General features: G+C 43.9%; 1 protein-coding gene across 6 annotated transcripts in view; it reads left to right on the plus strand.

Moving 5' to 3' along the window:
* Positions 1-12,369, plus strand: part of LOC115112032 (src substrate cortactin-like) — a 38,928-nt gene that overhangs the window by 1,180 nt on the left and 25,379 nt on the right. For 4 of the 6 annotated variants that reach the window (XR_010461548.1, XR_010461546.1, XR_010461547.1 and 1 more), the window contains exons 2-9: positions 731-814; positions 1,060-1,133; positions 1,423-1,552; positions 2,147-2,257; positions 2,536-2,590; positions 3,264-3,374; positions 5,960-6,070; positions 7,423-7,533. Coding sequence is in view for 1 of the 6 variants with exons in the window: in XM_029638681.2 (XP_029494541.1) it covers positions 731-814; positions 1,060-1,133; positions 1,423-1,552; positions 2,147-2,257; positions 2,536-2,590; positions 3,264-3,374; positions 5,960-6,070; positions 7,423-7,533 (787 nt within the window). In the remaining 5 variants the exon portion in view is untranslated. The remainder of the gene's footprint in view (positions 1-730; positions 815-1,059; positions 1,134-1,422; positions 1,553-2,146; positions 2,258-2,535; positions 2,591-3,263; positions 3,375-5,959; positions 6,071-7,422; positions 7,534-12,369) is intronic. The other 2 variants (XR_010461550.1, XR_010461549.1) reach the window with 2 other exon arrangements.

Consider the following 12,369-nt stretch of genomic DNA (forward strand, 5'->3'; position numbering starts at 1 on the left):
TCCGGATGCCCCAAACAATCGGAAAGGGGGGTTCATCAGAGAAAATGACTTTACCCCAGTCCTCAGTAGTCCAATCCCTGTACCTTTTGCAGAATATCAGTCTGTCCCTGATGTTTTTCCTGGAGAGAAGTGGCTTCTTTGCTGCCCTTCTTGACACCAAGCCATCCTCCAAAAGTCTTCGCCTCACTGTGCATGCAGATGCACTCACACCTGCCTGCTGCCATTCCTGAGCGAGCTCTGTACTGGTGGTGCCCCGATCCCGCCGCTGAATCAACTTTAGGAGACGGTCCTGGCGCTTGTTGGACTTTCTTGGGCGCCCTGAAGCCTTCTTCACAACAAGTTGAACCGCTCTCCTTGAAGTTCTTGATGATCACAGATGCCAGTCTTGTGCTGAGTTAGGTCTTAAAAATGGCCCTTCTCGCTGAGACTTGGGTGCTGGATATTGGCCAAAGGCAACTTCAAAAAAGCCCCATCCCAGCATTTGAAAAACTTCTTACTGGTTGATGATTATTATTAGGGTTTTCAATTGTCTGCTGATGTTTTAGGACCTGAAACCCATCTGAATGTCATATCAAATTCATAGGAAGATTAGAATATTGATCTACCAACACAATGTTGGAAACTAACAGCTCACAGGAAAGTTGGGGCGATCATTTCCTGCTGTCGGACATAAGTAGCTAAGTGTGTTGTTTGAGCGTGCGAGCCAGTATAACCAGTGTATTCTCCCCAGATGTGGAAGGCAGCAGCAGGTCAGTCCGTCACCGTGGCAGTGGATGACGGAGGTGACGACTGGGAGACAGACCCAGACTTTGAGGTAAATCAAGCATGGTAATGAAGTCCGATTTCAGTCCAGAGCAGCGGATGTTTTTCACCTGTTTCTGCTATTTCATTTTATTAACGTCTCACCATCTCCTCTCCTTAACCCGTGCCCACTAAATCTCTTTCTTTGACTCTTCCTCTCCATATTCCTCTGCCTCCCCTCTTTCCCCATTATACCTTACTCTTTCCCTCCCTCTTTCCTCCCCGCTGACCCCTTGCTTCTTGTTTCCGTGCCAACAGAATGACGTTTCAGAGAAGGAGCAGCGTTGGGGGGCCAAGACTGTGGAAGGCTCCGGTCACCAGGAACACATTAAGTGAGTACTACTGCTGCCTTCATCATCCTTATCATCAACAACAGTTTTCATGATCAGCGTCAGTACCATTTCAAACATGATCATTTCAACTGCATTGTAATCATGATCTTCACATTGTCTACCTGTCTATGATTATACGTCTTTGGTCATTTCATTATTCAGTTAACTTTTAAAAAAAATATTTTTTTATTTTTAGGATGGTCAGTGAACCACAGTGGAGCCCACAATCATTCTTAACCCATTATTTGTCTCCTTCCTCCCCATCTTTTCCCTCCTATCCCCTCTCCAGTATCCACAAGCTGCGTGAGAACGTGTCGTCCGAGCACAGTGACCTTAGGCAGAAGGAGCAGGCCGCCATGCCCAAAGCCTCGGACGGCTATGGGGGCAAGTTTGGGGTGCAGCAGGACCGCATGGACAAGGTGAATGGTGACCATAGTAATAGAATTACTAGAACGGAAAATGCCCCTCAGACCACAGCAATTTGATTCTATTTTTATTTTGGAATATAATTAATTTAACCTGATTGGCATAATATTGGCAATTGCATTTGTCTTCTACTGATATGTTAACTTTTACACACAAACACACACACAGAAATGTTGCCGTGCATTGACTGTGATTTGTGGCAAAAACAGTTGAGCTAATCATTGCTGTTTGAGTCTTGTTGTTGTCCACAATGCTTTAGCCCTCTAACTATCGCTCTCTCTCTCTGTTTATGTGCACTGCTTTACTGTTTGTGTGTGCGTGTATATATATGTGTGTGTGAACAGGGTGTGACTGTGAGCAGGCACGGGGCCATTTGACCCCCCCCCCCCCTCTCTCTCTCACTCTGCCTGCACACTGGTCAGTGTGTTGTGAATGTTATGACCCATCACTGTTTACCCCACTCTGTGTCTGTGTGTGACTCAGCTGTCAACACCTGATCAAACCACTGCATACCCAGCAGTCAGCCTCCCACTGTTTGCATTCATTCACCCCTCTCTCCCTGTCCATTTCTCTGTCTCTCTCTCAAGTCTGCTGTGGGCCATGAGTACCAGAGTAAGCTGTCCAAGCACTGCTCTCAGACAGATACATCCAAAGGCTTCGGGGGGAAGTTTGGAGTGCAGGACGACCGCGTCGACAAGGTACGCTCATCACAGGTCACATTGGGCTCTCATGGTCAGGTCACATGGTCAGGAAAAACTCCTTACCCTACTCATGACCACACAGCGATTTTAGGTCCGAATGCTAACTTAACAATAATAGAATTTGTGTTAGTGCCCATCTCTCAAGTTATGTCATTTAGATGAGAATTCTTGAATAGCATGAAAATATACTGGATGATGGTGCTGAGAAATGCTGCATTCTCCTTTGACTGGTTACTTTGTTAACTTCAACATGGAGATCTCCTCTCCCTTTTCAGTCCGCCGTTGGGTTTGACTATGCTGGGAAGACTGAGAAACACGCGTCGCAGAAAGGTGATTTTACACGGTCTGTTAAAACGGACAAACAACACAGGTTGAACAGTTCAATGTTTTCTAAGATCAGCTCACGATCCTTAGTCCCCACAAGTCCTAACTGTATCCATCAGGGGGTAAAAGGCCAAACTGACCTGAGCATTCTGAATACAACCTAGTTGTTTACACTTCACATAGTTCAGAACTGTGTGCTCTGTAAGCCATCTGGATGTAATAGTATCTGGCCCAGCCAGACCTTTATGGTATAAGGATGGGTGTGAGTGGCATCCGTGTGAGTGAGTATGCTCTTGGCTCTCAGTGCTCCCCACTCCAGCTGCACTCATGTGATTCCATTCTGTGACCACTATTGTTCCTCACCCCACTTTAGTTGATAGCGCTATGTGCTCAATTCCAAATGAACCCCTAGCTCCTACTGCCTAAGGTACTTGATCTAAAATGACTACATAAGTGTAAGCAAGATGACAACAGCTCCACCTTGCCCTCTGATAGGCTTTACCCATATGGCTCACACCTATTCTATTAAACACTCTGATTCTGAATTTTACACCAGACCTACTGTAGTGCCTAGATGGTATGGGCTAGGGGTTGATTTTGGATTGAGCATTCATCACTGCAGCCACCACTCCCTGCTTCTTTCTTGACCTTTGACCCCTCCCCCTGCTTTGATGTGCAGACTACTCCACAGGGTTTGGGGGGAAATATGGGGTGCAGGCAGACCGTGTGGACAAGACTGCAATGGGCTTTGAATACCAGGGCAAAACGGAGAAACACGACTCTCAGAAAGGTTTGTGTAGCGAGTAATACACACACCATTTGTGCATGGACACACCCACACATAACTTTTGCCGTTTTGTGCTCGAATGTAAGTTCCAGAAAGGTTTGTGAAGCATAAAATGAGTGCACACACACACTGAGGGCAAAGCAGGGAAATACAAGCTGTCCTGGTGTCTTGCACACATATCCACACACACACTGTTTATAAAGGCAAAACCTGCCACACAGGATGTATCATTGCCTTGCTGTACCCCCCTACCCACGCAAACACCCGCCCACGCTCTGTGTGTTTGTGCAGGTCAAGGCCAGGCATGTTGATGACTGAGCTTCTTTTTTATTTTATTTTACTCCTTGGTTACATTATTTTACAGCAGTGGTCAGCAACAGCAGTGGTCAGCAGAAATTACTATATTAAGTGTCAAATAAAGGAACAGGGTTGACCGGGAACAGGGTTGAAGCTTGTTATGTGCAACAGGGTTGACGTGACTATTGGATGTTTAGTGTTTCGTTAAAAAAAATGAATAGTTTCACCATATTAAAACGAGAGTTCTGTTCAAGTAATGGTGTTAAAATCTTAAAATGAGGGACAGGTGTACAGTACCAGTCAAAAGTTTGGACACACCTACTCATTCCAGGGTTTTTCTTATTTTTTACTATTTTCTACATTGTGGAATAATGCATCAAAACTATTAAATAACACACATGGAATCATGTAGTAATCAAATCCAAATATAATTTCAAATTTGAGATGATTAAAAGTAGCTACCGTTTTCCTTGACAGCTTTGCACACTCTTGGCGTTCTTTCAACCAGCTTCATGAGGAATGCTTTTCCAACATTCTTGAAGGAGTTCTCACATGCTGAGCACTTGATGGCTGCTTTTCCTTCACTCTGCGGTCCAACTCATCCTAAACCATCTCAATTGGGTTGAGGTCGGGTGATTGTGGAGGCCAGGTCATCTGATGCAGCACTCCATCACTCTCCTTCTTGGTTAAATAGCCCGTACACAGCCTGGATGTGTGTTTTGGGTCATTGTCCTGTTGAAAAACAAATGATAGTCCCACTAAGCGCAAACCAGATGGGATGGTGTATCACTGCAGAATGCTTTGGTAGCAATGCTGGTTATGTGTGCCTTTGAATTCTAAATAAATCAGACAGTGTCACCAGCAAAGCACCATCACACCACCTCCATGCTTCACAGTGGGAATCACACATGTGGAGGTCATCCGTTCACCTACTCTGAGTCTTACAAAGACACGGCGGTTGGAACCACAAATCTCAAATTTGGACTCCTCAGACCAAAGGACCAATTTCCACCAGTCTAATGTCCATTACTCGTGTTTCTTGGCCCAATCAAGTCTCTTCTTTTTGGTGTTCTTTAGTAGTGGTTTCTTTGCAGCAATTCGACCATGAAGGCCTGGTTCAGGCAGTCTCCCCTGAACAGTTGATGTGTCTGTTACTTGAACTCTGAAGCATTTATTTGGGCTGCAATTTCTGAGGCTGGTAACTCTAATGAACTTATCCTCTGCAACAGAGCTAACTCTGGGTCTTCCTTTCCTGTGGTGGTCCTCATGAGAGCCAGTTTCATCATAGCGCTTGATGGTTTTTGCGACTGCGCTTGAGGAAACCTTCCAAGTTCTTTGAAGAATCTCATTTGAAATGTTTTTTTGATTTGTTTAACACTATTTTGGTTAGTACATGATTCCATATGTGTTATTTCATAGATTTGATGTCTTCACTATTATTCTACAATGTAGAAAATAAGGAAAAGCCCTGGAATGATTAGGTGTATCCAAACTTTTGACTGGTACTGTACATTAATGACTAATCACATGAAATAAATTTTCTTCAGAAATTACTTTGTCAAAGCAACAAAATGACGAGGACTTTACAGTGATGGTGAAACTTTGGTACATTTTAATTTTATTTGAAGTGGGTTTAAATCTTCCTAGAAGTGACAGGGTTGACGGTGGGACATATCAAAAGGCTGAATTTGGCGCTTTAGCAAGCCTTTATTCATATATAAAAATGTATTAATTGAAGCCTTTATTAATATAAAATATTATTTTAAAAAGGGCACTTCGTTTAATATAACATGCTTTTAAAATTCAATATTTGTGCACAATTTCTACTTAAAAGGCACTTATTTTGTGGAAAAACCTGACAGGATGTGCAGGCTTTAGTTTCCGGCCCACTTCTGACACAACTAATTTGGCTTAAGGTTTTGATGATATGTTGTTTGGTACTGGGCTGGAACAAATACCTGCACATCCTGTAGTTCTCCACAACCAGGGTTGAAGCCCACTGGTTTACAGTGTTGCAGTGTTCTTGCTAAATATTAGGCTGCCAAATTCATGGCATTGTTGTGCTTTAGCTTGATCAGCTGCTGTGCAGTTCCAGCTAAACATGGTTTTTGGACTGTATGTCAGTGACTTAACACTTGCCTATGTATATAGGATATAGAATGGGTATCCAGATGATACCTTGACTGAACTCTGGATTGTCTGCCTTTGGGGCAAGCCCAACTTATTTTTTTCCCCCCCAAATGATTAACTATATCTGCTATTTTTCCAAACATTTTCCTGGGTATCACCAGATTACACCAAAGGTTTTGGCGGGAAGTTCGGAGTGGAGACTGACAAGGTGGACAAGAGCGCCTTGGGCTTTGAGTACCAGGGCAAAACAGAGAAGCACGAGTCTCAGAAAGGTGTGTCCCCCTTTGTCTAGCATATACTAGGCTTGGGCAGTATCCAAATTGTCATACCTTTTGCCATATCAGGATATTCAGTAATACCAGCACTGAACACAAGGAGCACTGTTTTCAAACCCCACTGCTACTCTGTATTCTGAAAGGTTAGAAATGCTAACAAGTACATGTAAAATCACACAGAGAAGGCTAACTAAATGCTAACAAGCACATTGTGAACTTTGACCTAAACTATACAAGTAACAAAAAAATGCTACTCGCAGTTTGCTGCACCCACAAACCAAATATTGGACAGCAAGGCTCTTGATCCAGGAGGTGATTCTCTGCTGTTACCAAGTGACTGCTTGATTTTGGAGGAAGTTAGCCAAATAGCTAAATTATCACATTCAATGCACAACTGCAGAGCATTTAGCACATTTATACAGTTAACTTAATAGTTATAACATTTCTAGCTGGCAAACATTTAGTTAGGAATTCCTCACTGTAATTAAATCACCTGGAGCATGCTGCACAACAGTGAGTGCCTCAACAAGGCTCTGATCTTGTTCTGTGCTTGTAAACAAACACCACGTGACTTCAGGACTACTGGTAAGCTATATAATGATGTGAAAATGAAGAAAGAAATGTATCTTTATCTCCTTGCTTATTGCACAAGTTGACCACAGGTATTAAAGTAGCTACAAATGTTCATATTTATTAAAACATATAGATTCAATGACATTGAAAAACCATCCTGTGGCTTTTTCCAAATACCCCAGTACACGGTATGCATGGTGTACCTCCCGAAGCCTTAAGCACACACACATAGACACTTTCCCCCCCCTATTGTGCCTGTGTAACAAGTGGGTTGAGGCAAGACAGTGTGGGGTCGTAGATATCTGACAAGTATGTACTACACCCCCTTCAGCTCTGATCAGACTTGTTTCTCTCTCTCCTACAGTGCCCCAAATATCCTAGTAGCTAAATAGTTCTGCTTGTAGGATCTTGTTTTCAAGCTCTCCCAAAGGCCTGGAAACATGTTGCCTTATCATTAGCTTTTCCTCCCTGGTTACACAATCCCAGGCTGAGGGTATCAGCTGGTATCAGAGGGAGGGAAAGGTGACCTTCCATTGTTACCTATACTGCACCAAGGCAGTGTTTACAGCCCAGGTGTTGATCACACAATGGTTGAGATGGTGGCTCTGGGACACATGTCAGAGGGCCTACACCGTAGCCATTTTGTAGTGTAGATTTGTATCAAGTATGTTATCCGGTATTGTACTGCATGCCAATCAGCCATTGGAATTGTCCAATTTGGGCCTACCTACTTTGCACTTTAGGATAAATGCTAATATTCTCTGTACCCCTGAAAGATTACGTGAAGGGCTTTGGTGGCAAGTTTGGTGTGCAGACGGACAGACAGGACAAGTCAGCCGTGGGATGGGACCACCAGGAGAAACTGCAGCTCCATGAGTCGCAGAAAGGTACCTATGTTTGACATGCATTTTATTCCACCTAGCCTTAGCAGGAAAACGCACGCAGGAATTGTGTACACATCCTAACCCACCCAACACTCACTTTTTACAATTGTGGTCATTTTGTGGTTTTACTATTGAGTCAATGAGGTTAAAGTACTTACTTTGTTTGGTGGCATGGCATCTGCCACAGGCTTATAATAGAGGAAGTGAGAACAGATAGAGCTAGATGTAAGGAGGACTGATCAGTCTAGTGCTCAGGCTGGATTTACTGGATGTGCATAGCACCTTGGTTCTTTTGGTTTAAGTTGTTGATAAAGTTTTTCATTTGCTGTGTGTGTTATGTACTGTAATTCTGTATGTGTGTGTGCTTTTATATAATGTTTGTAGTAACGCAGTATCGCTATGTGTGTGCGCATACGTCTTTGTGTGTTAGGCCTGAGTGTGGCAGGACCCGTGTAAATTTTCTATAGGATTAAGGTCAGGGCTTTGTGATGGCCACTCCAATACCTTGACTTTGTTGTCCTTAAGCCATTTTAAGCCACAGCTTTAGAATTATGCTTGGGGATGTTGTCCATTTGGAAGACCTATTTGCGACCAAGCTTTAACTTCCTGTCTGAGACCTATTTGCGACCAAGCTTTAACTTCCTGTCTGATATCGTGAGATGTTGTTTCAATATATCCACATAATTTTCCTTTCCTCATGATGCCATCTATTTTGTGAAGTGCCCCAGTCCCTCCTGCAGTAAAGCACCAACATGACAATGGTCATTATGGCCAAATAGTTAAATTTTTGTTTCATTAGACCAGAGGATCAGATAGCTCAGATAGCTGATGCTTAAAGTTAGTGAGGGGGATATGAGTCTCCAGCTTCAGTGATTTTTGCAATTCGTTCCAGTCATTGGCAGCAGAGAACTGGAAGGAATTATGGCCAAAGGAGGTGTTGGCTTTGGGGATGACCAGTGAGATATACCTGCTGGAGTGTGTGCTATGGGTGGGTGTTGTTATGGTGACCAGTGAGCTGAGATAAGGTGGAGCTTTACCTAGCAAATACTTATAGATGACCTGGAGCCAGTGGGTCTGGCGACGAATATGTTGCGAGGGCCAGCCAACGAGAGCATGTAGGTCGCAGCGGTGGGTGGTATATGGGGCTTTGGTGACAACGGATGGCACTATGATCGACTGCATCCAGTTTGCTGAGTGGAGTGTTGGAGGCTATTTTGTAAATGACATTGGTGAAGTCGAGGATCGGTAGGATAGTCAGTTTTATGAGGGTATGTTTGGCAGTGTGAGATGAAGGGGGCTTTGTTGCAAAATAGGAAGCCGACTCTAGATTTAATTTTGGATTGGAGATGTTTAATATGAGTCTGGAAGGAGAGTTTACAGTTTAGCCAGACACCTAGAATATGTGGACAAATACAAATACCTAAGTCAGAACCGTCCAGAGTAGTGATGCTTGGTCGAGCGGGCGGGTGCGGGCAGCGATCGGTTGAATAACATGCATTTAGTTTTACCTGCGTTTTAAGTAGAGGTCGACCGATTATTGGAGGACCAAAAAAGCCGATATCGATTAATCGGCCGATTTAAAAGAAAATTATTATTATTTTTAAAAATAATCTGTATTTATTTATTTGTAACAATGACAATTACAACAATACTGAATTAAATCTTATTCTGAATAAAATCAATTTAGCCTCAAGTAAATAATGAAACATGTTCAATTTGGTTTAAATAATGCAAAAACAAATTGGAAGAAAGCTAACCTTTCAGTTCCTTACTCAGAACCTGAGAACATATGAAAGCTATATATATAAAGCAATATTCCCAGGTAAGAAGTTTTAGGTTGTAGTTATTATAGGAATTCTAGGACTATTTCCCTCTACCATTTGTATTTCATTAACCTTTGACTATTGGATGTTCTTATAGGCACTTTAGTATTGCCAGTGTGTTAGTATAGCTTCCGTCCCTCTCCTAGCTCGAACCAGCAACACAACGACAACAGCCACCACCGAAGCAGCGTTACCCATGCAGAGCAAGGGGAACAACTACTAGAAGGCTCAGAGCGAGTGACGTTTGAAATGCTATTAGTGCGCACTAACTAGTTAGCCATTTCACTTCGGTTACACCAGCCTCATCTCGGGAGTTGATAGGCTTGAAGTCATAAACAGTGCAATGCTTGACGCACAACGAAGAGCTGCTGGCAAAACACATGAAAGTGCTGTTTGAATGAATGTTTACGCGCCTGCTTCTGCCTACCACCGCTCAGTCAGATAGATACTTGTATGCTTGTATGCTCAGTCAGATTATATGCAACGCAGGACACTCTAGATAATATCTAGTAATATCATCAACCATGTGTAGTTATCTAGTGATTTTTATTGTTTTTTATAAGATAAGTTTAATGCTAGCTAGCAACTTAGCTTGCCTTACTGCATTCGCGTAACAGGCAGTCTCCTTGTGTGGAGTGCAACAAGAGAGGCAGGTTGTTATAGCGTTGGACTAGTTAACTGTAAGGTTGCAAGATTGGATCCCAAGATTGGCTGTTGAGTTTGCCGATAATAATGCGGTAATTGACAGAGTCGAAAGCCTTGGCCAGGTAGATGAATACGGCTGCACAGTACTGTCTTTTATCGATGGCAGTTATGATATCGTTTAGTGCCTTGAGCGTGGCTGAGGTGCACCTGTGACCAGCTCGGAAACAGGATTGCACGGCGGAGAAGGTACGGTGGGATTCGAAATGGTCAGTGATCTGTTTGTTAACTTGGCTTTCAAGGACATTAGAAAGGCAGAGCAGGATGGATATAGGTCTGTAACAGTTTGGTTCTGGAGTGTCATCCCCTTTGAAGAGGGGAATGACCGAGGCAGCTTTCCAATCTTTAGGGATCTCGGACGATATGAAAGAGAGGTTGAATAGACTGGTAATTGGGGTTGTAACAATAGCGGTGGATAATTTTAGAAGGACAGGGTCCAGATTGTCTAGCCCCGCTGATTTGTACAGGTCCAGGTTTTGCAGCTCTTTCAGAACATCAGCTATCTGGATTTGGGTGAAGGAGAAGCTGGGGAGGCATGGGAAAGTATCTGCGGGGGGGGGGGGGGGGTGGAGCTGTTGGCTGGGGTTTGGGTAGCCAGGAGGAAAGCATGGCCAGCCGTAGAGAAGTGCTTATTGAAATTCTAGATTATAGTGGATTTATCGGTGGTGACAGTGTTTCCTAGCCTCAGTGCAGTGGGCAGCTGGGAGGAGGTGCTCTTATTCTCCATGGACTTTACAGTGTCCCAAAACTTTTTGGAGTTAGAACTACAGGATGCAAATTTCTGTTTGAAAAAGCTAGCCCTTGCTTTCCTACCTGATTGCGTGTATTGGTTCCTGACTTGTTGCATATCGCGGGGACTATTTGATGCTAGTGCAGTCCGCCACAGGATGTTTTTGTGCTGGTCGAGGGCAGTCAGGTCTGGAGTGAAGCAAGGGATATATCTGTTTATTAGTTCTACATTTTTTGAAAGGGGCATGCTTAATGAAGATTGGAGGTCTATAACAGGCTGCAACAGTGAGAGGCTTATTTCTGGAGAGATGCATTTTTTAAATTGAAAGCTCGAACTGTTTGGGCATAGCCTGCAAAGTTCTGTCATATTTTTCTGGTCTTTCTCTGTGGTAGATTGCAACTCCTCCCACTTTGGCAGTTCTATCGTGATGGAAAATGTTGTATTTGGGGATGGAAATCTCAGAATTTTTGGTGGCCTTCCTAAGCCAGGATTCAGACACGGCAAGGACATCAGGGTTGACAGAGTGTGCTAGAGCAGTGAGTAAAACCAACTTAGGGAGGAGGCTTCTGATGTTAACATGCATGAAACCAAGGCTTTTACGGTTACAGAATTCAACAAATGAGAGCGCATAGGGACACGCATGGCGTGGAGCAGATTTCTGGGCGTGGTAGGATATATTTAGGGCATAATGTATAGACTGGTATGGTTGGGTGCGGGTACAGTGGAGGTAAACCTTGGCATTGAGTGACGATAAGAGAGGTTGCATCTCTGGATGCACTAGTTATGCTGTGTGAGGTCATCGCATGTGTTAGAGGTGGGACGAAAGAGGTCTCTGTGGCATGTTGAGTGGGACAAGGGGCTCCGCAGTGAACTAAAACGATAACTATCCTAGACAACAGCATAAAACGCATATTGACATTAGAGAGAGACATAAAGCGAGGCATAAAGCAATCACAGGTGTTGATTGGGAGAGCTAGCTAAGACAACAATAGCTAATCAGCTAAGACCGCAACAACAGGTAAAATGGCAATGAATGGGCAGAGGGTCAGTTAACTACACATAGGGTCTGAGTTCGAGGCTGGGGCCGACAGATAAACAAAATGGAGTACCGTGATTAATGAACAGTCCAGCAGGCATCAGCTATATAGCCAAGTGATCATAGGGTCCAGTGAACAGCAATAGATGAAACAGGGAAGCCGCTAGGTAGTCATTACTACGCTAGCAAGCTGGAGACACTGCGTAAAAAAAAAAATGTAGCAGGCTGGGGCTAGTAGAAGCGTCTTCTCCGACATCCTTCAAGGGCTGGTTGAGGGCACAGCGGATGGAATTACGTCGGCAGACCAGTCGTGATGGAACGGCGGGGCTCCGTGTTGACAAAAGGTCCAGGCCAGTTGGCAAAAGAGGTAATGTCGCTGGAGTAATTTCGTTAGCTCGCCGGGAGATGGGACAAGGGCGTTAACCACTATAGCCACTCTGTAGCAGCTAGCTAGCAGCGATGATCCAATGCAAATGTCCTGAGCTTACGGCAAGAATCCGGTGGTGTAGTGGATTCAAGTCATGTTAGTGAAGACTCCGGGAGGCATC

Source organism: Oncorhynchus nerka, linkage group LG27 (assembly GCF_034236695.1).
Source record: "Oncorhynchus nerka isolate Pitt River linkage group LG27, Oner_Uvic_2.0, whole genome shotgun sequence".
In the NCBI taxonomy this organism is placed as follows: Eukaryota; Metazoa; Chordata; class Actinopteri; order Salmoniformes; family Salmonidae; genus Oncorhynchus; species Oncorhynchus nerka.